The sequence below is a fragment of the Drosophila bipectinata genome, chromosome 3L, assembly GCF_030179905.1.
Source record: "Drosophila bipectinata strain 14024-0381.07 chromosome 3L, DbipHiC1v2, whole genome shotgun sequence".
In the NCBI taxonomy this organism is placed as follows: domain Eukaryota; kingdom Metazoa; phylum Arthropoda; class Insecta; order Diptera; family Drosophilidae; genus Drosophila; species Drosophila bipectinata.
In genome coordinates, this window is record NC_091738.1 from 6,785,157 (window position 1) to 6,807,973 (window position 22,817).

At 41.6% G+C, this 22,817-nt stretch overlaps 5 protein-coding genes across 8 annotated transcripts in view; 1 reads left to right on the top strand and 4 right to left on the bottom strand.

Annotated features, from left to right (window-relative positions):
- Positions 1 to 969: 969 nt before the first annotated feature.
- Positions 970 to 9,885, bottom strand: Galphaf (G protein alpha subunit f). The gene is made up of 5 exons (XM_017231997.3): positions 9,555 to 9,885; positions 3,144 to 3,365; positions 2,907 to 3,075; positions 1,944 to 2,041; positions 970 to 1,875 (listed from the first exon to the last, which is right to left on the bottom strand). The coding sequence occupies exons 1-5, from the start codon at positions 9,563 to 9,565 to the stop codon at positions 1,176 to 1,178; spliced, it is 1,200 nt and encodes a 399-aa protein (XP_017087486.2). The 5' UTR covers positions 9,566 to 9,885; the 3' UTR covers positions 970 to 1,175.
- Positions 9,886 to 13,966: 4,081 nt separating this feature from the next.
- zetaCOP (COPI coat complex subunit zeta) lies at positions 13,967 to 15,466 on the bottom strand. Its single transcript, XM_017232204.3, has 4 exons — positions 15,309 to 15,466; positions 14,885 to 15,252; positions 14,644 to 14,734; positions 13,967 to 14,133 (listed from the first exon to the last, which is right to left on the bottom strand). Exons 1-4 carry the CDS (start codon positions 15,324 to 15,326, stop codon positions 14,086 to 14,088), a joined length of 525 nt encoding a protein of 174 aa, XP_017087693.1. The 5' UTR covers positions 15,327 to 15,466; the 3' UTR covers positions 13,967 to 14,085.
- A 114-nt stretch (positions 15,467 to 15,580) lies between these two features.
- On the top strand, positions 15,581 to 17,938 carry LOC108119163 (coiled-coil domain-containing protein 13). The gene is made up of 3 exons (XM_017232203.3): positions 15,581 to 17,126; positions 17,177 to 17,553; positions 17,606 to 17,938. The coding sequence occupies exons 1-3, from the start codon at positions 15,735 to 15,737 to the stop codon at positions 17,808 to 17,810; spliced, it is 1,974 nt and encodes a 657-aa protein (XP_017087692.2). The 5' UTR covers positions 15,581 to 15,734; the 3' UTR covers positions 17,811 to 17,938.
- A 684-nt stretch (positions 17,939 to 18,622) lies between these two features.
- LOC108119128 (uncharacterized) lies at positions 18,623 to 20,374 on the bottom strand. The gene has a single exon (XM_017232149.2). The coding sequence runs from the start codon at positions 20,372 to 20,374 to the stop codon at positions 19,991 to 19,993; it is 384 nt and encodes a 127-aa protein (XP_017087638.2). The 3' UTR covers positions 18,623 to 19,990.
- A 6-nt stretch (positions 20,375 to 20,380) lies between these two features.
- Lasp (LIM and SH3 domain protein Lasp) overlaps positions 20,381 to 22,817 on the bottom strand; it is a 28,131-nt gene continuing 25,694 nt past the window's right edge. For 2 of the 4 annotated variants that reach the window (XM_070279642.1, XM_017232147.3), the window contains 3 exons: positions 21,218 to 21,997; positions 20,817 to 21,061; positions 20,381 to 20,560 (listed from right to left, as the gene is read on the bottom strand). In XM_070279642.1, coding sequence (XP_070135743.1) covers positions 20,381 to 20,560; positions 20,817 to 21,061; positions 21,218 to 21,997 — 1,205 coding nt within the window. Of the gene's footprint in view, positions 20,561 to 20,816; positions 21,062 to 21,217; positions 22,463 to 22,817 lie in introns of all 4 variants that reach the window. The other 2 variants (XM_017232146.3, XM_017232145.3) reach the window with 2 other exon arrangements.

The window sequence follows — 22,817 nt, forward strand, 5'->3', positions numbered from 1 at the left end:
GGGAAAACCCTGTTTTCAAGGGATCCCATAACGAAAAATGGACAAAAAATCTGAAAAATATTTTGTCTCAGGATTTTGATGTAGAATGATGGCAAATCGATCTAGAAATCGTTTAAGGTACTCCGTTTGAGAATCGGATGAGAATTGGGGAAGATATAGCCATCACAGTGGTCCCCTATAGGCGAAAGCCACATTTTCAAGGGATCCCATCAGGAAAAATGGACAAAAAATCTGAAAAATATTTTGTCTCAGGATTTTGATGCAGAATGATGGCGAATCGATCTAGAAATCGTTTAAGGTACTCCGCTTGAGAATCGGATGAGAATTGTGGAAGATATAGCCATCACAGTGGACCCTATAGGGGAAAACCCTGTTTTCAAGGGATCCCATAACGAAAAATGGACAAAAAATCTGAAAAATATTTTGTCTCAGGATTTTGATCCAGAATGATGGCGAATCGATCTAGAAATCGTTTAAGGTACTCCGCTTGAGAATCGGATGAGAATTGGGGAAGATATAGCGATCGCTGTGGACCCTATAGGGGAAAACCACATTTTCAAGGGATCCCATCAGGAAAAATGGACAAAAAATTGAAAAAATATTTTGTCTCAGGATTTTGATGCAGAATGATGGCGAATCGATCTAGAAATCGTTTAAGGTACTCCGCTTGAGAATCGGATGAGAATTGGGGAAGATATAGCCATCACAGTGGACCCTATAGGGGAAAACCCCATTTTAAAGGGATCCCATCAGGAAAAATGGACAAAAAATTGAAAAAATATTTTGTCTCAGGATTTTGATGCAGAATGATGGCGAATCGATCTAGAAATCGTTTAAGGTACTCCGCTTGAGAATCGGATGAGAATTGGGGAAGATATAGCCATCGCTGTGGACCCTATAGGGGTAAACACCATTTTCAAGGGATCCCATCACTTTAGAGAAGAATTAAAACATTGGATTGTCGAGAAGTGAGATAAATCCTTAAAGGACTTTCTTATTTGAAAAGTATTTAAATAGTTTTTATTAAAGCGTTATACCAGGCATCGTATGACCTATGACTGGTCCGATGCCACTACAAGCTAAGGCTCCTACATGGCTACTTAAGGTATATCCTACTAGATCACAGTTGGGCGGGGACACGGGGAAGTCCCTTGATTTTTTGAGAGGCGAACGATCTATAACAGGCTCGTTCCGGCCACGTTCTCCGAGAGGATCATCTTCTGGACGTCGCAGAACACATCCTTGATGCACCGTGTGTCCGTGGCGACGGTGAAGTGGTAGTAGCATTCCCGCTCCGACGTTCCCAGATCGACCTGATTCCGCGAGTGGCGCTTGAAGGGTTCTTGGGTGATGTCCACCAGTTTCTGTTTGATGAACATCTTCGTCCAGTCGCTCTCATCGAAGCAATTGTCTTGCTGGGGACGCTTGCAGAAGTCCTCGTACTCGGGAAAGTAGTCCACAATGTGCTTGCCAGCCCGGATCTTTCGCTCCATGATGTCGTACTTGTTGAGGAAGACTATCAATCCGGCGGAGGCCAGGAAGCGATTCTGCCACACGGCTCGGAACAATTTGAGGGCCTCCTGCAGTCGATTCTGGGTGGGATCCTCTCGCAGATTCTGATCGAACTCGCTGCATGAGATGAGGAACAGCACTGCCTGGATGCCTTCGAAGACCTGGATCCACTTGTTGCGCTGATCCCGCTGGCCACCCACATCGTACATGCGGAACTCCTGCTCGCCGCCGCCCATGCTCTTGGGGATCTCCACTCGGAAGGAGATCTGCGAGATGCCCGTGGTGATTTTCCGGCTGTGCAGGATGTCCTCGGTGCTGGGTATGTACTCAACATCGCTGATCCGCTCAAAGTTGTCCAGGAAACTGAAGTAAAAATAAGAGAAGAGTAAGTATGGAAGTCCAGGGTATGAAATCTTTCAAGGATTACTTACTATTTCGCGCTATCCAGGAGAGGGAATTCATTGGAGCGATTGTAGCAGGCGCGGATTCCCACATCATTCCAGAGAGCCATGACGTGATCACAGTACTCCTAAAAATAAAGAAAAAATAAATATTTAGTTATGATAAAGGCAATAAAATCAGATGTTTGCCAAGTTGTAAGACAATTACGAAAGAAAGCTATTATAAAGGTATCAAACTATTCTCAGAATCGGGAAGAGGTTGGCAGTAGTTGGCAATAAAAGGCTTCAGTTGTGAAACCTCTAATCGAATTGCAGACTAATTGTTTAATGATGTAAAGAAAGTCACGACCAGTAGGCAAAAAAATCAGTTGGAATAAGTGGGTTTGTGTTTATCGGGCCATTGTCTAATCAGGCAACCGGAACCGAATCACCATATCATAGAGGTGCTTAACTTTTGCCATATTTCTCAAAGATTCAGATTACTCACTGGGTAAAACATAAAACCCTGAATGACTGGCAGCAGGTACCGCCCAGCCCCCACCCAGTTTAAAGCCCGAATGGTACATTATTATATTTTCTAATCTTATCATAGGCCATATAATGACCGCTGGCTGTAGAGTTAGAACCACATACTTGTATGTATATATAGGGTATGGGTATGTGGATTTGGGAAAGTGGATGATGAATCATGTCCAAAGACCGCTGCAGCTGGGACAGTGCGGCAACTTGAAAAACATAAAGCTGTGCCAGGAAGTCCGATTTACAAAACACTTGTTTTGAAAACTTTTCAGACACATTCCCCGCCTAGCTGTCCAATGGATGGCCCATCAATCAAATCGCTATAGAAAGATAAGGTATAACGAATCGGCCGAAAGCCGCTAGAGATTTGACGCAAGTCCCATTCGACTTCAAAGTCGTTTTCCCTGTGTCTGAAGTGCAGCTAGGGATAAGATACCCGGTACAGATACGAATACTTGACAGACCGAAACTCACCTCATTCATGTATTCGGGGGCCAGGCTGGGCAGGGAGAGGATATAGTCGGCTGATCGCTCGCTAGTGCAACTGCCGAAATCGATTCCGAGGACTCCCATTTGAGCCACCAATTGCAGGATACTGTCGTGGATGTTCTGGTATATCTCAGGTACCTTATCACGGCGTTCACTATAAGGCAGAATAAGACACTACCTTAGTATATAGATTATAATAAAAATATATCCTTGTTGACTTACGCGTCCGTGAATCCATTGATATGTAGTATCCTCATCTGTTTAATGATGGTGGTCTTGCCCGATTCGGCCGTGCCCAGGAGCAGGATCTTTACCGGTGTATCGCGGAAGGGTGACTTGGCCATGTCCTTGAGCATGTGGTGATCATGCACCGCCTGGAGTTCGGCCTCCTTCTGTCCGATCGCCGCCTGCTTTGAAGGTTGTTGGCGCAAACAGCGCAAAAGTCTGCAGAAAAGTGGAAGCGAAGGCAAATTTACTTAGCGGGTTGTTTGGCGACGACTTCTAAGGAAAAACAATCCCCACGGTCAACACGATCAGCGTACTATATATAGATACTCAAATACAAGTGTTTGCATACACCCCAAAGACACAGTCTCGAAAAGGCACGAGATATACCTACCATTCACCCACGTATATGTACCCAACTCCTAACGCTCCGTCGGAACTGCCTGTGTGATGTATGTTTAATTAAAAGCACACAGAAGCACACCCGAGACAGACACAGATACGGATGAGAACTACGTGGTTTTTACTATACTACCCGACTGAGAATACGCAATAGATAAAGCTCCTATGGACCCCAAATGGAGAAGGGCAGGGGTCCAAAAAGGGGGTGGTGTCTGGGAGCTTGTCTGACGCATTGGAAGAGGTAATATTTCCAATCAGTAGTTCAAACTTTAATTAGAAATAATGTTGTGTAGTTCCCCAGACGTTGTAACCAGAGAGAGAGACAGTGTTTTAGAAGAACTTTAGACTAACTATATTTTAAAAATGCCAGTTCATCCTAACAAAGCAAAAAACCTGACTCTGGCTTTACATTGAAATCAAACAGAACCTCCATTAATCAATAGAGATCTGGTATTGTGGAATATTTGGTAATTGGGACTTTGATTGGATCACGTTTTGAGATATCGCCAGACATCATAGCCAGGCATTCCAGACCTCAAACCTCAACCACTAATTGGGCCAATCTAATGGCCAATTTATTTCATTGACTAATGGCACTAATTCATTGGAACAGTGGAAAAATTCTGCAAGCCCATGCCAAAAGCTAACGCACTTTGCTCCAGGCGAAGTGATATCTCCACCATATACTCTACGAGTCATGTGAAAATCATTGAGGTTGAGTCGAGGGGGGGCAGCCAATCGGATGGGGATAGGGAAAAAGGCGCTTGCAATTTTATGGCCGGCAATTCTAATTGGACGATTGCCAAAACTTACTCAAGACCAATGGCTCTTGCTGATTCCACGACCTTATCGTCGGCGCCCGCCACTCCAGATACGAATACGATACGAATACTCTTCTCCTTATCGAATTACTTGGCTCGACATCCACACTCCTTTCGAGCCGATGGACAATCTATGATGAAACCCTTCCTGGGGCTGATTTAAATGTTTTTCGCGGCGGCCATCTGTGGCGGTCCTAACCATAACCAAAGATTATACAGTACATAGATGGGACATCTCATACAAAGAAAAATTTTCTATGGCGGGTTCCAGCAGTGGAACCCGCTGGAACGAGCGGGTTCCATTGCGCGACAAGTTAAGTTTGAGAAATTTTTCGCGCGACAAAGAATGAGGAATAGCCCAGTGGTAGAGTGCTTGGCTGGTGTACAAAGTAAAACGAGTTCAAACCCTTCTCGGGACAACCATTTTTTTTTAATTTTAAATCTATTTATATTATTGTTTTATTATTTTAATGTGTTTTCCTAAATTTATAATCCAATAAAAAAAAATACAAAATTGTAAAATCACCTTAACATCGTCTCAGTTCGTAGTGGAACCCGCTGTAAAAATGTCTATAAGTGCGGGTTCTACGGCATTTTGGCAGGCCGCGTCGTGGAACCCGCTCTCAATGTTTTCATTTTTTCCGTCGTGGAACCCGCTGTAAATGAAAACATTTGAGAGCGGGTTCCATGACAAACGGCTGGCAGATGAGAGAGGGAAAGAGAGAATTCTATTTTTAGATCGTAACATCTTTGGAACGATGAAAGTTTGAAACGTTCAAATCGAACCAGTGTGAGAGCAAAGAGATCAGAAATATCTTCTACTATCCTTACTCGTCAGCTCTGTTTTTGGTATGGATTCTAGCGCTAACTTTATAACCAACTTTAAGTATTACAAATTCAACTTCGACGATAGCCTAGATGGAAAGCGCTCGCTCCTTAACATTGAGGGTCAGGGTTCGATTCCACGGGTAAGAGAAGGTGGTTCATGCTGTTATTAAGAAAATGGATTTTTTATGATTGTTTTTATGATTGTTTTTATAATATTCACTTTTATTAGTTTTCATTATTAATATGTTTATATTAACTTTATTATTATTCTTTTTAAATTCATAATGTTACTATTGTAAAAATAATTATGTTGTTATTAATTTAATTATGAGAAATTAGCGGAAAGGGGAAAATAGTATCGGACGTGGTGGATGACAAAATGGCGGACGGACTCCCTTGGAACTTTATTTACCGGACATAATTTTTAATTTTTTTTCTTTAATGCTACATTTTTCTAAACCCCACGCGCAATGTTTTCTTATTAAAACTAATAATAAAAACTCTAATATTTTAATTTTGTGATCCTTACAATCTCCGTCAAAGTATACTGGTGTCGATTTTTTACATGCTTCTACAATTTTGGCCCTTAAACCAATCGCCTCTGGGTGTTGTTTAAAAATCTTATCAAATACTTCTATATGCGTCGATGAGGCGTTTACAAAATATTGAGTTGGGGCAATTAGACTACCGAAATCACTATCCGAGTGATAATTTTTGTGGAATAAAAATATTTCACTCGGCGCCGATATCCTTTCGTCCTGTTTTATTATATCTTTTTTGCAAGCGTCACAATTTATTTTTGGAAGGGTCTTTGAGGCCACATAACCTATAAAATACCTTTCAGACACAAGTTTTAAGTTAAAATTAAGAGATCCAAAATAGTCATTATCAATGTCAAGTATGGTATCTGTGTTGCAACTGTCTATGATGTCTTCGTCAAGTAATTGAGCTTCGTCAAAAGAATTTTGTTCAGGGGTCATTGATATAAATGGTTGCTCAAGAGGCTCGTCAATTTCACAATTTGCAGATGAACTATATCTAATAACTTTAAAAGACATTATTCTTGCCATAGTCGAGTTTAATTCAGCCACTGAAGGATTATGATTATTTCCCCCCTTCTGTCTTAGCACAGCAAAAGTATTTTCTAGGCAGTCCTGGTTAAAAGATTTTGTCATAATAAAAAATTTAGTTTCGCTCTTAAAAAGGTCCGAAGATAACATGACAATAGCATTTAAAGTCATCCCAATTCCATCCAAAAAGAAAACTTTTTTTTTCTCATTTACGAAATGAACGTCCTTTATATAATTCTTAAAATATTTTATATATTCCAATGACTCGCTATTTTTTTGCAACGCTGATCTGTATTTATTTTGTCCATATAAACTCCCACTATTCATGCAATCAAAAATTTTATCCACCTTTTCTATAAATTCTGCAGTAGATATGGCTACTTCGTTAGAGACTGAACTAAATTTCACAGTGTCACAAATGGTTTTAATGGCCGCCTGAACGGTTTTACTAAACAATTGTGTCGCATATTTCACTCGCATTTTCTCAAAGGTGTTTGGAAATATATGCTTTCTTGTTAATTTTGGGCACATTTTTGTTTTTTGGTCTTCTTCCTTCTGCCACAACTCCTTCAAGACCTGGTAGCTAACCTGCCCGTCTGGTGTATTTAAGTCGCAGGTCTGCAGACCATTTCTTAATGATTTAATTAAATGTGGAAAATCGTACATACAATAAATACGATTGTTTTGAAATATAAAAAAAGGGTTTTCCGTAGTAGCCCCGAGCTGAAAATAGCAACTTCGGTTGGCAGAAGCTTGATCACATATTATGGCCTTTACATCTATACCTAAATTAAATAAAATTTTCAAATTTTGTTTTATAATCTCACATAGGTCATTCGCTGAAAGGCCATTTTCGGAAACAAAATAGTTTAAAATCATACTCCAATTTGAGAAGATTGACTTTATTAAAAATACGCAAGTCTCGTTAGCTATTTTATTATTTCTTTGTAGTCCTACGCATTCAAACCCATCTATTAAATCTAAATTAACATTATACCTCAACTCTTTTCTAATTGCCATTTCGTCCATCACAAGGACGACTTGGAAATCATTATTTTTTTTTATTTCTGCAGTCATTTTTTTTAAGTTTTCAAAGGAATTGTTTGTAAAACCCGGTTGAAGTAATTTCATAGGAGCCCATCGGTATAGAGTTTTTACGTGGGGCATGTTCAAATTTAAATTGTCCCTTAGAAAAGCATATGCTGAGTGCGACATATAGAAAATGTTTTGGGCCAACCATTGTACCTCTGGGGAGTACTCCTTGGGTCGTCTACTCAAAAGTAGTTTGCAAAACGTTTTTGTTTCTGGACTAATGTGTTCAATGGAATCAATTCTGTCAATAATACCACTTTTTGAAGTTTCCTTTTTTTTAAGCCGAATTGAAGGATATCTTTGTGATAATTTTTTTCGAAGATATTGAATTTTTTTTAATAGGGCTTGATTTTTTTTTTGAAAGAACTTGTTGGCTTTTAATATTTTTTCGCATTTCCTACACTGGTCTTCTGTAATATATGCTTCGCCGATTGGCTCAAAGGTTTCCTCATAGGCCACATCTTCCAACGCCATATCCAAATTTAATGTTGGAATAGCTTCCTTTTTCAAGAACTTCTTCCCAATATAAGCCGTCGAAAAATGGTTTTCACAAATTCTCAGATTCTTATTATAGTCCTCCAAGACAATGCCACATTTTTCCCTCCATACTTGTCCTAAAATTAAATCCGCGGACGGAAATTTAAAAAATTTTAGGTTTGGAAAATGACGCCTAGATTTCATGCAGGATTTAACGCAGCATTTCATTCCAGAAATCGCTAAATTTTTCTTTGTTCCGCTCATGTTGTCGCTTCTAATACCATAGACCAATTGAAAATTTTTTTTTAGCAGCTTTCCTTATATATCTTTTATTTAGTAATACCAGTTCCTTTAAGACAAATTTTCCAACTATGTCTAAATTTAGGGTATTAATTATTTTCCGAATCCTTAATACTATTTTTAATATCCTTAGTATTTTCTTTATATACCAAGTCATTTTCATTTTATATAATCTATCGAAAGAGCTGAAAGATAAATAAAAAAAAGAAAAACATCGAAATCCTAAGGAGGATTCGAACCTAGAAAAATTGTACAGAGATCAATTACTCTACGCATTAGGCTACCACCCTGACTCGATCAGCGCGGAACAAAAGCACTATTTGTTCTACTACCACTTGACGTATTGTAAACAGAAACGATGAGAAATTGAAATTGAAATTTGGAAGCCAAAACATTTTAACTTCGTCGTGCGAGCAGTCACACATACACACATAGGTTCACATTTTTGTTGACGGATACATGTGAAGAGTTCTAAAAATAGAATCGTGTGCATGTGCGTTCCCCCCTCACCAACAAGCTCGACGCAAAAAGTTGACCGTTTTGGGCCCTGATGTCCCATCTATGTACTTTATAATCTTTGCCATAACCTATCCATCATTTTTATGGCCCGTTTAATAAAAACTTAATCAAGAATTTTTCCCACAATTTCTGGTTTCCATCGATCGATCGATCGTATGGGTATTTTTGATGACTGTGACAATATTTACGGTACTAACTGTAATTTGATACTTGATTTTAACTGGTCCTATAAATGTAGTAAAGGAATTTATGACAGATTACAATAAACAAGCTAATCGCCACCGGTGTCCATTGACCTCCTCCCGATCCCCAGCCTGGCAACAAGGAACTACACAACTCTGCCATACAAAGTCTGCCTCCACAATTGGATGGAGAAAACAAATAAACAGTCGGGTTGACAGCTGCCAAATAGTACGTGCCACTAATCTAAACAAATAACCATAAAATTGTATAATTTATTCAGAGATAATAATTCGTTGACCAGGTAATTAGCCCGGACAACCAAGATGCGTCAGTGCTGGACGGGATTGCATCAGCAAATATCAAAAATCGAGGTTTAATAATTGGATCTCTGGATAGCATTGATATGGGACTTTCACGAATGAATCGGAAATTGATTTTGAAAGGTCAAACCATATAGTTAATTGGTATTATCTGGCCGACTGGAAGTCTGATTCGGTGACTAAATATAGCACAAATATATTGGATATTCCGCCATGATATCATTCGTACTGTCCTCTGATAGGAAACCATTATTGGCGGTTCCTTCATTGGCTTATCGGGCCGTTTGAAGGCTCCAACGAAACTGTGATTTTGGGGGGAAGTTGGTATTGATAGCAGCTGGTATAGCTGGTAATCGTATACCCAGAGACCCACTTCCCTGGAAGTAGAATACCCACCTTAATTTCATGCTTCTGAGTGTTGTATCAATTCTTTCCAATCGATGATTGTATCTTCGATTTAATGTGAATTTTATTTTTTTTATTGACTTGTGGTTCACACTGGTAATGTACACTTTGTTATTGAATTCTGAATTCCAATGGATTCTGTTTACAGTTCTTTGGTCTGACTCTGTTTATGTAGCACTTGAGTTCTTGTCACTGCCGTAATAATATCCATTTGTAGTACGTATCACTGAACCATATTCTGTTTTTATTATTTGTGATTTTTTTGCTTTTCAGGGTTCCCTTCGGGTTGAATAGAGGAGGGCCCAAACACGTCTAACACCGTTTTATGATCACACAGCACTGAAAGCCCCAACGAACGGGTTGAATTCTTAAATATCGGCTCGTTTCCATTCGGCTGGGTGATAAGGCCGAATCTCGGAGAGAACCCACAGAGAGAGATTGGGGTCTAGAGGGCTTGGGGCGAAGGGTTTTCGGAAGGTGAGGGGAGTACCCCATGGCAGCCCCGAATCGTTTGTTAATTGCTTGTACGGGTGTTCGAAGTAAGAATGTACAATATCTCCCGATAAGATAGCAGGTGTGGGGTGCCACCTCCACATCCACAAACACCCACAATGTCGCCCCATCGGTGGCTAAGAGAGTGCTCCACCAGGTGCTCCCTTAGGTCTGGAAAATTTGCCAAATCATCAACAAAATCCAGTTTAAAAGGCTTTCACCCGATAAAAGGATACACAGTGGAAACATTCTATATCTTTAGAAGCATTAGTTTAGGTTTAAGAACCTTTTAAGGTTTAAAGAACCTCAAGAACCTTTATAGACAAAGAAATAAAAGTCGTATGATTGTAATATCATACTACTACTTTCTAGAAAATTTGATAATAAAACCATTGAAGTTGATTATTTGGTGAAATGCTTTGTTTTACGTGACTTTGTTTCTAGCCCATTCTAAAAAGGGATATTCCCCATCCTTAGACTGTATAGAAATCCTTAAAAAATATAAAGAAGATCTTGAAGTTTTTCTCCTGTTTGTAGAACAGGAAGAGCTTTTTAAATCTTGGAATTATATTATATTATTGTAACATCCTATTATTTTCATTCAAACATATATCCGAAAATCCCCTAATTCCCTAAAACCCAAAACCCCCTTTTTAGTGCTACCTAGACCCACTGTTGTCCCATTTGGAACTTTACCCCTCTTCAGTGGCTGCGCCCTTGACAACTATGACTGCACTCGATCGGCTGGTGAGGATTATGAGAGCCAAGTCGAGAATGGTATGATTGTTTGCATACTGAAACAATTGTTTTGCAACTAACTGCACTCCATGGAACTCGTCGAGCAGGGCACTCGAAAGAACATATAATTAAAATTCCGGCCCTCGACAACCGACAACGAACTGAACCCAGAAACTGCACAATCCAATCCAGACCTGAAAATGGAACCTTATCGCGTCTGGATGATAACTGGGGGGAGAGATTTGACCCACTGTCAGGGCCCGTGGGCTTAAGGGTTTGCGATAGGTTAAGTCACTACCCAGTATCCTCGGTTCAAGGGGGTTCACTGGGACCTCTTGAAGCCGTTTGCCCGATATGGATCTACGGGGGTGGATCGAGAAGTTGTGGCCCCAGACTCAAGGTCGTTAACTGCTCGAGCCACCCACTTATCGGACAGTCGATGTGATCTGATTTGCCTCTCCTCCTTACTCTGTCTAGTATATGGGTTTATTGGCAAGTCGTCTGGCAGCTGGGAGAAGAGTGACGATTCCCGATTATGACGGCCAGGCCCATGTCTCATTTCGTGGCGCAAAAATTTTCCTAAAAATTGTGAGCCATAAAGTCGTTTATGGATCCCGGCCCTCTCACTCGATATTACTTCTGGAGAATCGCGGGTCTGTCAGGCGAGTGTCGAGAAACTTTAACCCAAAAGCGAAATATTTCGCAATAATTTCGATTATTTTCAATTAGCCAGCACACGTGAAGGGAGCCAGCGACAAAAACAGAACGGAATTTAAAGACAGGAATTTTAACTATTTTGTTTACCACTTTTAACACTTAACATTAAGATTGAAATTCATAGAAATAATAGGTACAGACCCAAAAAACAAGTCGCCATTCATTTCCCAGTATCAGTCGTGATTTGATTTGGTATTTGGATTTCCGTTTTTTCGGGACAAGAATTCGAAATCAAGAGCACACACACAAATCGTACTATATGACTATAGACTGACTGGCCAACAGAATGCCAAGTAGTAAGTAGTCCTCTCGCCAATCCGTATTCGATTGCTTATATAAATCCCGATGGCGCTGGGGGACCGTAAATCTTGATCCGATTGGAACTCATTCCGAACTGTTAGTCGGGAATGGGGGACTGGGGATCACGGTTCGGTGGCGGCGCTAATCGTGTGGAACCTTTCTTTGGCGAATAATCTCTGCGATAATGCATAGGAAGCATACTTGAGAACCCGATATTGGGTATAAATTAATTGAGAGCTAACGATCTAACTGTACTTCACTTTATTCATAGGAAATATTTGAATCATATTTCCCGCATTCGAAAATTCAAAAAATTTTCCATTTTCCAACACTAAAGAAATCATTACTAAGGGTGAGGTTAGGACATCACTAAGGAGGGCTAACCATTTAAATAATCTCTTCTAATCTAATTAATTGCTTATCTAAATTAATTGAGAGATAATAATTTAAACATACTTTATCCTCATGAAATATTTAAGGTCAGGTATTTTACAAAAACTTCCCATTTTCCAACACTTAAGACAGCCCTACTTACGACAGTCCACGTAGGTGACGAATTACAAGCTTTAAGTATGCGCTATATGACTATTGCATATATTAAGCCATAGAAATAACAATATTTCATAATAGTAGAGTGAAAATTTATTAGGCCCTAAGGTGTCATATTAAAGTTAATTAAAGACTTGGCGAAAATCAATTAAATAATCGATTTAACTTAAAAACTCAGCACATGATAAGGTACACACAGGTAAAGGCAGTAAAACCCATGATTTACTGCCCTAGGGAATTGGCAATTTTGAAAATCATTGGAACCGGCTCACGTAAGCTACTCATTCTTTGCCGATTCGATCTGGAATATGACAGACAAGCCCCTGACTTCATGCAACCACGTAAGCTTCTAAAATCGAAGCATTACCCCAAAAAACTGAAAAAGAAACGTGATTTGCACTTGGAAATCGCCATCCATCAAGTGGAGAGTCCTGATATCACAGCCCCCAAAGCTGATATATGTGTACCTTCACCTGGCTTGTTATTTGTCTAATTCGACAACTTCGAGGGCAGATAAACGAGGGCGTTTGTGAGGCGCTTAATTTTGCCATTGTTTTTGTTTTGGCTGCAATGTTGACAAGCATTTGATTAAAGAGCAATGGGCGAGTGGGTGGGTGGTTGGGCGGTGGGTGGTGGGTGTGGAGCACGTCTCTGGTTCATGGGTGGTATAAATGGATATGGCTGATGTATGAACAGCGGGTTGAAGTTGAATGATAGCCACGACGCTATAAAATGGGTGAAAACAAGTGAATCACAGATACCGAGTATCTATTTTGTTTTTTGGGAGTTAATCAAAGAGAGTTACAAAAGTCCCCGATTGAACAACCTTCAATTACGACCTCTTCATTTCTTGTTTCATTTTTTTTTTTTGCAACGTAAAAAATGTGATTTCATAACTAGAGTATTTAATGCCTAACACTAAAGCTAAGCTGTACTATTAATCGCAGTTCCAATAAATCAAACGCTTGATCCTGAAGGGCTTTCAAGTTCCATTGCCCTTATCCCTTATGGTGGCAACAAAACAAAATTGTTGAACTGCCCAACTCTCATCTGAAAATAGAATTCCTTTATGTGGCCCCCCGTATTATAAAGATTTTGAGATTATCGGTACTTAATCGCTTAATAATTGCCACCGAATCGTAAAGATGTTAGTAGCCACTCCCATTTTCCACTTCAACCATGGTCCCAGTCCCAGTCCCATTCCCAGTCCAGGTTGGCCATTGCCTGGCCACGTGTTTATGGCCTACTTCTGGCCCGTATCTAAACGAAAGCAAGTGGTTGGATTTGAATAAGTTAGTAATAACATTTAACTCTCGATGGATGGTTGATTGGATTACAATTGCGTTGTACCTGCAATGTACTATCTAGGTGTAATCACCATTACTCATCATTTAATAGTTACAAGCTTTAATATTTTAGCTATCATAATTTAAAATACCCTCCCTGTAATATATGTAGATTTTAAGGGACTTCCCACATCACGTTTTAAAGATTTACAGCCGACCGATTCAATCGATAACCCAATCAATAGTTAGTTGCTTGAATTAAGCTTTAAATCAATCTAATTAAGCTGATTAAACAACAGAAAAATAAAACATGCATGGCTGTCTAGTTAAATATATGTATTATAATATGCTTTACAACTAGGCGGAAACAATTGGGGGATACACGAAGGATCGAATGTATTGCGATACAGGGATGCGACCGACCGGAAGTGGCCCCTCCATCACTTCAGAATGGACCATTTGAGCTGTTCACGCGCCGATTGCAGTACCTAAAAAAATAGATAGCACATATAGAGATTCCACAATAAAAAGACACAGTTAAATTCGATCAATTAGCTAATGAAGGAAGTCTAGAAAGAGTTACTACAAACCACACTTATGTATGTATATATTTTTATCAAGAAAGATGTATACTCAACACAAACGATAAAACAAGTACAGAAATTAAAACAAAAAAGCTACTAAATATAGATGTATTGAATGCCTACCGTACGTAATTTTATCAAATGAACCAAATCAAAATGAGGGTAAAGTTCCAAAACATTTAAAATCATATTTATTTGTTCAGATTTCATGTACAATGGATTTGGTAAATTTTTGGACGTGGGGCAGGGGGAATTGGACGAATGGTAATCAAATTACGAAACAAAACAGGACAATACTATTAAGTAGTACCGATTAAACCGGCGTCTATCATAAAATATTTGAAAGAAAACACTTAAGAAGAGCTACTAAATGTAGAGTGGCTACCAAAATAGACCATTTAGCGTGTTAGTTACCTGGGCAACGGTCTGTTCGGCAATGGGAATGTCATCGTTGCGCAGATCGACGCGTTTAACCACAGACGATGGATCCGCATCCAGGATGATTCTGTTGAGAATTAAATAATACAGATTAAATGGGGTAAATAAAGATGATAAGGCTAAAGGTCATCCAATTACAAAACACTTGTTGTGTACGTTGACAGAAAACCCAACCCTAACCCTACAAAGACTATGGATGACTCGGAAATATACACACCCTCCGTCGCAGATCTCATCAAAGGCCAGCATGATGATCTCGAGGTTCTCCAGCACCAGGCGCTTCTCCACGTTCTTCTTGAGAATCAGGCTGATGGAATCGTACAGGCAGTTCAGCACGGAAAGCAGGATAAGCTCGTTCTCGTAGGCGTTGCCCATGACGTAGAAGAACAGATCCACGTTGCTCTTGTAGACGCAGGTGAGGCCGTCCAGCATGATGATCTCCGTGTTGGAGCGATGCGTTTTGTTGAACAGGTTCTTCTCGAAGGCCTTTTGTTCCTTCAGCGTGGACAGGATGTTTTTGTCGTAATATTTGGCCAGGATGCGGTTGCCATCATTGTCCATGATGCACATGCCCTTGATGATGTCCTACAAGGAAGGCAGACTTAATTTTCATCCATAATTATGAATATTTTGCAACATACCATCATAAATCCGTCCATCTTTGCTTGTTTTCGTTGTTGTCTTACACGTCACTTTATTTACGTGTTGAACGATAGGTGGAGTGCAGCACCCCCTAATACCGGCGACGGTAATGGGTCACACTAATTTTTCCACCAGTGTTGGTAAACGTACGTCTGCCCATAGTGGCCGTTATGAAGCGGGTAACCGTTTCACATTTGAATTTTAAAAACTTTGTAGATAAGTTTTCATTGAAAAATGTTCAATCTACTTAGCTTTTTTTGTATTTTATGGAGAAGCTGTTTGAAACCACCCATTGAAACAACTGTCGAAACAAAATTGAGAATATCCGTAACACGTAACAGGCACACGTACAAATTTCGCCAAGCCAAAGAAACTGTTTTTGATTTGATTGCGTATGTATATTTTAAAAAAACCTCGATTTCGATATGGAATTACTGCCTGAGGAATATTGCCAAAAGCCGATTGTGGAGCAGCAGGTTCCGCGCTCCACTCGCCGTCGGCACGAGCACGATCCCATGGTGGCGGCCCATGTGGTGGTGGCCACTACGGCCGGAAAACCGAAACAGCCCAAGCCAGAGTCAAAAAAACTGCGCAAAAGGCTGGTTGAGTTCGAGCAGGAGAACCAGTCACTGGCCCAGACCATTCAGGACAAGAACCAGGAGATCAATGCCCTTAAAAAGTCTGTGGACTCTCTCAACGACGTCCTGAACTCGGTGCCCATTGACGAACTGCGTTCAAATTCCTCTATTGCCAGCACCAAGATCCTGGAGCTGAGCAAGAAGAACCGTCAGATGCGGGCGGAGCTGGAGCAGACGAAGAACCGGCTGGCCAAAAGGGATAACCAGATCGAGAAGATGGAGCGTGACTTGCGCAGCTACGAGGAGAAGTTGCAGGCGAATCAGGAGCTCCTGAAAAAGGGAACCTCCGCCGACGAGCTGCAGGCCAAGATCACCAGCATGCAGCAGAAACTCTTCGAGACCAGGAACAAGAACACTGAACTACAAACCCAACTGAAGCTAGCCCAGAAGTGCCTGCAGCACGAGATCGGCGAGTCCTGCAACATCAACATTCTGGCCAACAATCTGAACCAGGCCAACTGGCGCGGTCGGGCCCAGCAGATACTCACCCTGAACCAGAAGGTGCAGGAGCTCAAGGATCGCCTGATGTGCTTCGAGGAGAGGGCTGCCGATCGGGCGGAGTACGCTCCGGTTGCCGTTGGCACTGATCTGGAATTGGTGCCGGGCAGTGCGCGGTCGGCTGGAGGTACTCATCATGCCGCTAGCTTGGGTGCTGGAGATGGAGGCGGAAGTGGCGCTGCATCGTTCGATCGCTTCACTCCCGGAGTGCGCAAGAGCGAGATCCTGCACCGAGCCAAGGTGGAGTCGCTGGAAAAGGAGATAGTCAACCTCCAGGCCCAGATGGAGGAGCAGCGCAGCAAGATGTTGGCCCTGAAGGTGCGCAACAAGACTCTCAACGATGAGATGGTCAAGTACAAGGTGAAGTTCAGTGAGCTGGAGGAGCAGACGGACTACAACGGCTTGAATATGAACACCATGAACGATAGGCTGGCCCGCCAGAGGCAGCAGTACGAGGTCCGTTTGGATGACATGCGGGCCGAGATAATACGGATCACCGAGGAGCGGGACATCTCCCGGCGCCAGATGGAGGAGCTGAGTGGCATGCATCTGGAGCTGGAGTCGGTGGTTAAACAAAAGGATGTGGCTATTGAGAGTCTTCAGGAGATGATCAAGAAGTTGGAGATGGATTTGCGGGCACTATCTGGAGGGTTCCTTTTCTCATGTCGGGAATTTCGAAAGGTAAGCTTCGAGGAGGAAGTGGGGATTATATAAACATTCTCCAATCATAGGAGGAGTTTGTGGGCATCCTAGATGCCCTTGAGGTGGAGAAAAACCATCTTATGTTACTGACCAAGTCCCAGGGCGAGCGCCTGGAGGCCGAGCGCACCAAGAACGAGAATGCCCAGGAGCAGATTGGGAAACTGAAGACCCGCATCATCCGGCTGGAGGCAAAGATCAGGGAGCTGGAGAAGGAGCTCGATGTGCAGTCCGACAAGAAGAAGCGCACCCAGCGAATGGCCGACTATGCGAGTTCGCTGAGTCGCACTTCTCTTAACGGATCGATCAGCTCCTTCAGCTTCGAGAATCAGTCCCAGTACCAGTCCAACGCCACTCTCAGCTCGGCAGTGGGTGGAAGTGAGCCAAAGATGGAGGATCTTAAGAACCAGTAAGTCTTAAGGATAACTAGGATTTAGGTAATCTTTGACATTAATTTTCAGGCTGGAACTGGCCCAGGAGAAGATCGCCATGCTGACGGAGAAGCTGGACTACATCACCGAGGAGAAGCGCTCGGATGCCAAGCTCTTCGAGGAGACCATCAGCAACTCCAAGGCCATTATCCTGGAAACTATTATGGGGGCCCGCCAAGGAGGCACACCCACTTCTACTACCACCCCTGGCCCGGGGTCCAGTGATAGCAACTGACGGTGTGGAGGGATGATTTTTATTTTGATTAATTTTTACGTTACGGCATAAATACTTTATGGAATATTCCTAAAATTTCACTCTATAATTACATATATGTATGCTTCAACATAAAATGAGTCTATGGATGAGACCTTCTTTGAATTTTGACATTTGCAGAGGAAATTCTGGGTTTATTTGAATCTTGAATTGAAAATATAGAATATCATCAAGTCTTATCCTTCTCTTAACCGGGTCTATACATTTGCATCTCCATACTTTCTGCAGAAAGTATCTGCTACACATGATTGATTCAGGACCTTCTCCCAGATAGCTTGCTCTTGTAGCTTTTCCTGGAAGCTTCTCCTTCAATAGCAAATATTTCTCAGGTTTTCAATCATTCACTGATACGGATCTTCCGGCACCCGCCATATCAACTACTTCAGTTCCTTCTCCTGAATCTATCCTAGCTCTACCTTTAGAAACTACTTTTAGGTAATTTTTGATAGAGACTGCATAGTATTTGAAGGGTTTATTCGGAAGTTTGCAATTGGAGAATGGTCTTGAAGTATTATTTTCCAGTTTTTTATACCAGAAAGTAGTACTAGAAAAGTCTAAAAAACAGAAAGGTATGACAGATGTTGGTCTGTCAACAATAGGTGGAGTTATGATTACGATATATGGTCCTTATAGAGTGGATAATATTGTATCAAAGCCATCTTAGCTAAGCTACATCGAGGATAGATCGCTTTATCCATATTGTTTTTAGCCCCTCCATATCATTCTTAATAGAATTTCTTTTATAATACATTCAAGATTAAAACCAAAACCTAAAAGATTTTCATAAATTTTTATTTTATTTGTAACACGTTCACAAAACGAAGCCTTTGGCGCTGCTTCAGTTTCAGGATAAGATTAGATTAGATTCTGTGTAATTGTTAGGTGATTCTTCCATATCCACTCGAAGCATTTCCAAACTGCGGCCTATATGCCTATGTCCGAGTGTGTGTGGTATGTGGGTGTGTAATTAAGTTAATAATACATTAATGTAGCTTGACTTGCCATAGAAAAACATTACTCCAATCACATTATAAATTATCTTCTGTTATTCCTCCTACTTTGCATCTGAAATTCGATCTCGATTCTTTGCATATTGTTATCTTGGATGTATAAGTTAAGTTAATCAGTATATTAGTTGCGTTCTAATAATGCATTATTGGTAATCTAATAAATTGGTTTTATCTAAAAAACACTTTGTTTTTTTTTAGCAAATTAAAGGCACTTTCAAGGATTTCTTTTGTGAAACGAAACAATATTTTCCCATTTACTTGTCTAGAGAAACAAACAATATTATCATCTTCTTAACAAAAATAATATATATATATATATAGATTATATATATAGATTAAAACACGTATTTCCCCCACTACAAAAAAAAAACAAGAACAAATCTTTGCCTTTGCCTTAAGGCCGCTCTACACGAATAAATTGACAAAATTGTAGGGATAATGGATCCAAATCCATATCAGATGATATCAGATTATGGACTCTGAACTAGGCTAGTACAAGAAGCTTTTTAAAAAAGCCTAAGAAAACATGGAGGGGGGGAAATCCTAAGTAGCCAGAAGCCCCATATATAGTATATAGTATGTATATTGATTATTTAGTGAAATTCTAATTTAATTAGAAAACGTTTTCTATATCAGGCTGGGCTGGAAAAGCTGGTCGTCTAGCAACCGTATATATAATTTGGTTAGCTATATAGAGCATTAGATTAGCTGATTAGCTTGTATATCCTTCAATAAATATCTGTATAAATTTTTATTATTCCTCTAAGGGCCTGTAGATAAATGCATACTTGGCTGGGCTAGCTTGGTCGCTCTCGAATTATTCATAAGCTGGAATCGGAATCGGATATCGCATATATATCTCACGATTCTAAAACTTCCGTTTATTTACTATATATATGATGGATATCAGATTGTTGGTTCTTGGTTGGGGGTGTTACTATTAAATTTTACACAAAAATTGTATCTCCTCCTAGCGCTTTTTACATAACTCGCTGCCTTGGCTATAAATATATATATTTATATATTATATATAGTAATTATATAACTATTTATGTATTTAGAGGGTGTGTGTGTATGTGTAGGATAAGTTAATGCACTAAGATTTGGAGCATCATCATCATCCACTGCTCCTCATCGCCTTCGCCGCCTGAATACATGATTGAAATAATAGTAGATGTCCTGCTCGGCCTGCTGTTGGTTCGGCGTCTTCCTGGCCATCTCCTGCTGCTGCTTGGGATCCACTTGCGGATGGTAGTTGCTGTAGTGGTTATAGCCATGCATGTCGTACGGATTGTGGTTGTGATGGCCGGCCGGTGCTCCACCCATCCCGCCGCCTACTCCTCCTCCTCCGCCATGACCGTGCCCATGCCCATGGGAGTTTCTCATCATTAGGTTCGCATGCATATTGCGATCCGCGACAAAGACATTGACAAAGAAGACCAGGACGAGCAGGATGTAGAGCAGGCAGACGAGGATCACCACAAACTGCTGGCGACAGCAGCAGTAGTAGAACATTCCCTATTATATAACCGCCTGCTCCACATAGTTGGCGGGCAGCATGCCGGTCTTGCCGGTTCGCTCCACCCGACCGGTCATCCAGCCCGAATCGATGGACTCCACCTCGAAGATGACGTCGCCCTCGCGGAAGCTAACCTCGTCGACGTCCTGCGCCTCGTAGTCGTAAATGGCCCGATAGACGCGCTGTAAAATTATTGAATATTATTTATAATATTTCTTTGAGGGATTATCTATTATTTTATTTTTTTTTTTTAATATCTCTAACTAGAGACTGACTAGTTAATCAAAAACATACGCACACAAATACTCTTGAAATGAGTACAAAGATTTGAAAGTTTCTAAACCAAAAAAGGATTCTATTCAACAAGTTACGACCAAATCCGATAGCTTTTCTAAATCTCTGGTTGGATCTGGTCTCCTGGCTCTTTGGGTTACTCACCAAAGCTGTGCTCTGGCGCGACTGCTTATCCTGCAGCGACACATAGGATGGTTGCTGGCGCATCTGCTGCTGCTGTTGCTGTTGCTGGGGAGGATGCTCTTGTTGCTGCATCATCTGGACCTGTTGGTAGTACTGCTGCTGCTTCTGCTGGTGGGCCTGCTCGGCACTGGTTAGGGAGCCATATATACCATTGGCCGGATCAATGTCCGAAATGGAGCCAATCCTCTTGGGGTAGACACTGTTGCCTGTGGAGGAGGTGACAAGTTAGTGGATGATTCTACTGGAATCTCTAGCTGGGACAAGGACAAAATATGATGATATTAGGCGATGGATTCACATCGAGCTGAGCAGCGCACTATCTCGAACTACCAGCTAGCCTGCCCCCTTCTCGGATAACTTACCACCTGCTATGCCGCCGCGCGGCTCTGAGCTGTAGACCAGAGTGGTGCTGGATCGTCCGGCGGTCGGCACCGGTCGCGGCCCATCCGTCAACGGATCGTAGTCGGCTATCTTTCCGATATTGTTGGAGGCACCTCCTCCTCCTCCGCCGGCCATCAGTTGCTGCTGGCTGGGGACATGTCCATTGCTCGCATGTGCCTTCAGGTTGACGGCGTTCTCCGATGGCGTCGCTGCGGCGTAGTTGGGCGAGGCATATATCTGCTGCATATGATTCTGGGCAGCAATGGCATTCTCCGAGGGCGTCACCGTGGCGTAGTTGGGTGCAGCATACAGCTGCTGCAGATGATTCTGGGCGGTGATGGTAGTTCCCGATCCCGGTGCACCGGCCACACTGTGCTTGCTGCTGCTCCTCATCTGGGCCACGTCGGTGTTGCTGCCTCCAGCACGCATCTGCGGGGGCATCATCTGGCTGTTGGATCCATGGCCATTGTTGTTGTTGATGATGGCGGTGTGGCTGTTCTGCGAGCTGCCACCATTGCTGGGATTGTTGTTCAACAAGCTGTGGTGCGATGGCTGCTGTTGCTGCTGCTGCACCGCCGTGTTGCTGCTATGCTGTTGCTGCAGCTGATGCTGCTGCGGATGATCGTACTGATCCACAGCATTGCCGCTGGGATGATGCGAGTTCTGGAGTATGGCCGAGCGCATCTCATTGTAGCTATTGAGGGCCTGCTGCTGGGGATTCAAAGCTGCCTGTTGCTGCACCTGCTGCTGCTGGGAGGTTGCTGTGGGATACAGATGTGAGGCTTGTTTAATGGCTTGCTGTTGCTGCTGTTGGTGGTGCTGTTGGCGCAACGCCTGGGGTTGCTGATAGTGGGCATAGGGATCATGCAACTGTTGTTGTTGTTGCTGTTGTTGATGTTGCTGCTGGGCTCGCTGTTGTTGTTGTTGTTGTTGCTGTTGGAGTTGTTGGTATGTGGGCGTTATGGCCGCTGTATTGTATTGCTGATGTTGTATGGGTGGCGGTGGCAGAGTTTGTTGCTGCTGTTGCAGATAGTGTTGGTGTTGTTGCTGCAATTGTTGTTGGTATTGTTGCTGCAGCTGCTGTTGTTGTTGTTGTTGCTGCTGTTGTTGTTGCTGTTGTTGGTGTTGCTGGTGTAGTGTCACGGCTGGCGGTATGGGTGAAGCTGTGGGTGCATATTGCGAGAATTGTTCAGCTGCCAATTGCTCAGAGAAATATTCCGATTCATCTTTTTTTTTTTCGAAAATATTTTTAATTTTTCAATTAAAATATACACAACATAGTCCACAGTTGTTGTTGTTGTTGTTAGTGTATGTTGGTGTGTTTTGGTGTATAAGGTTAACGGTAGTTCAGAAAGCACACAATATATATGTTTTGTTTTGTTGTTTGTTGCAGTTGATGTTGATGTTGATGTTGATGTTGATGTTGATGTTGATGTGGGGAGAGTAGTGTGTGCCAACAAATGATAAACAATGTCCGCAAAAAACAATAATGAAAATAAACAAAAAAAATAAAACAAACCATAAAAAACGGAATTATAATCAATATTAATGACAATATGTGACAAAAATGAAGGAAATAAA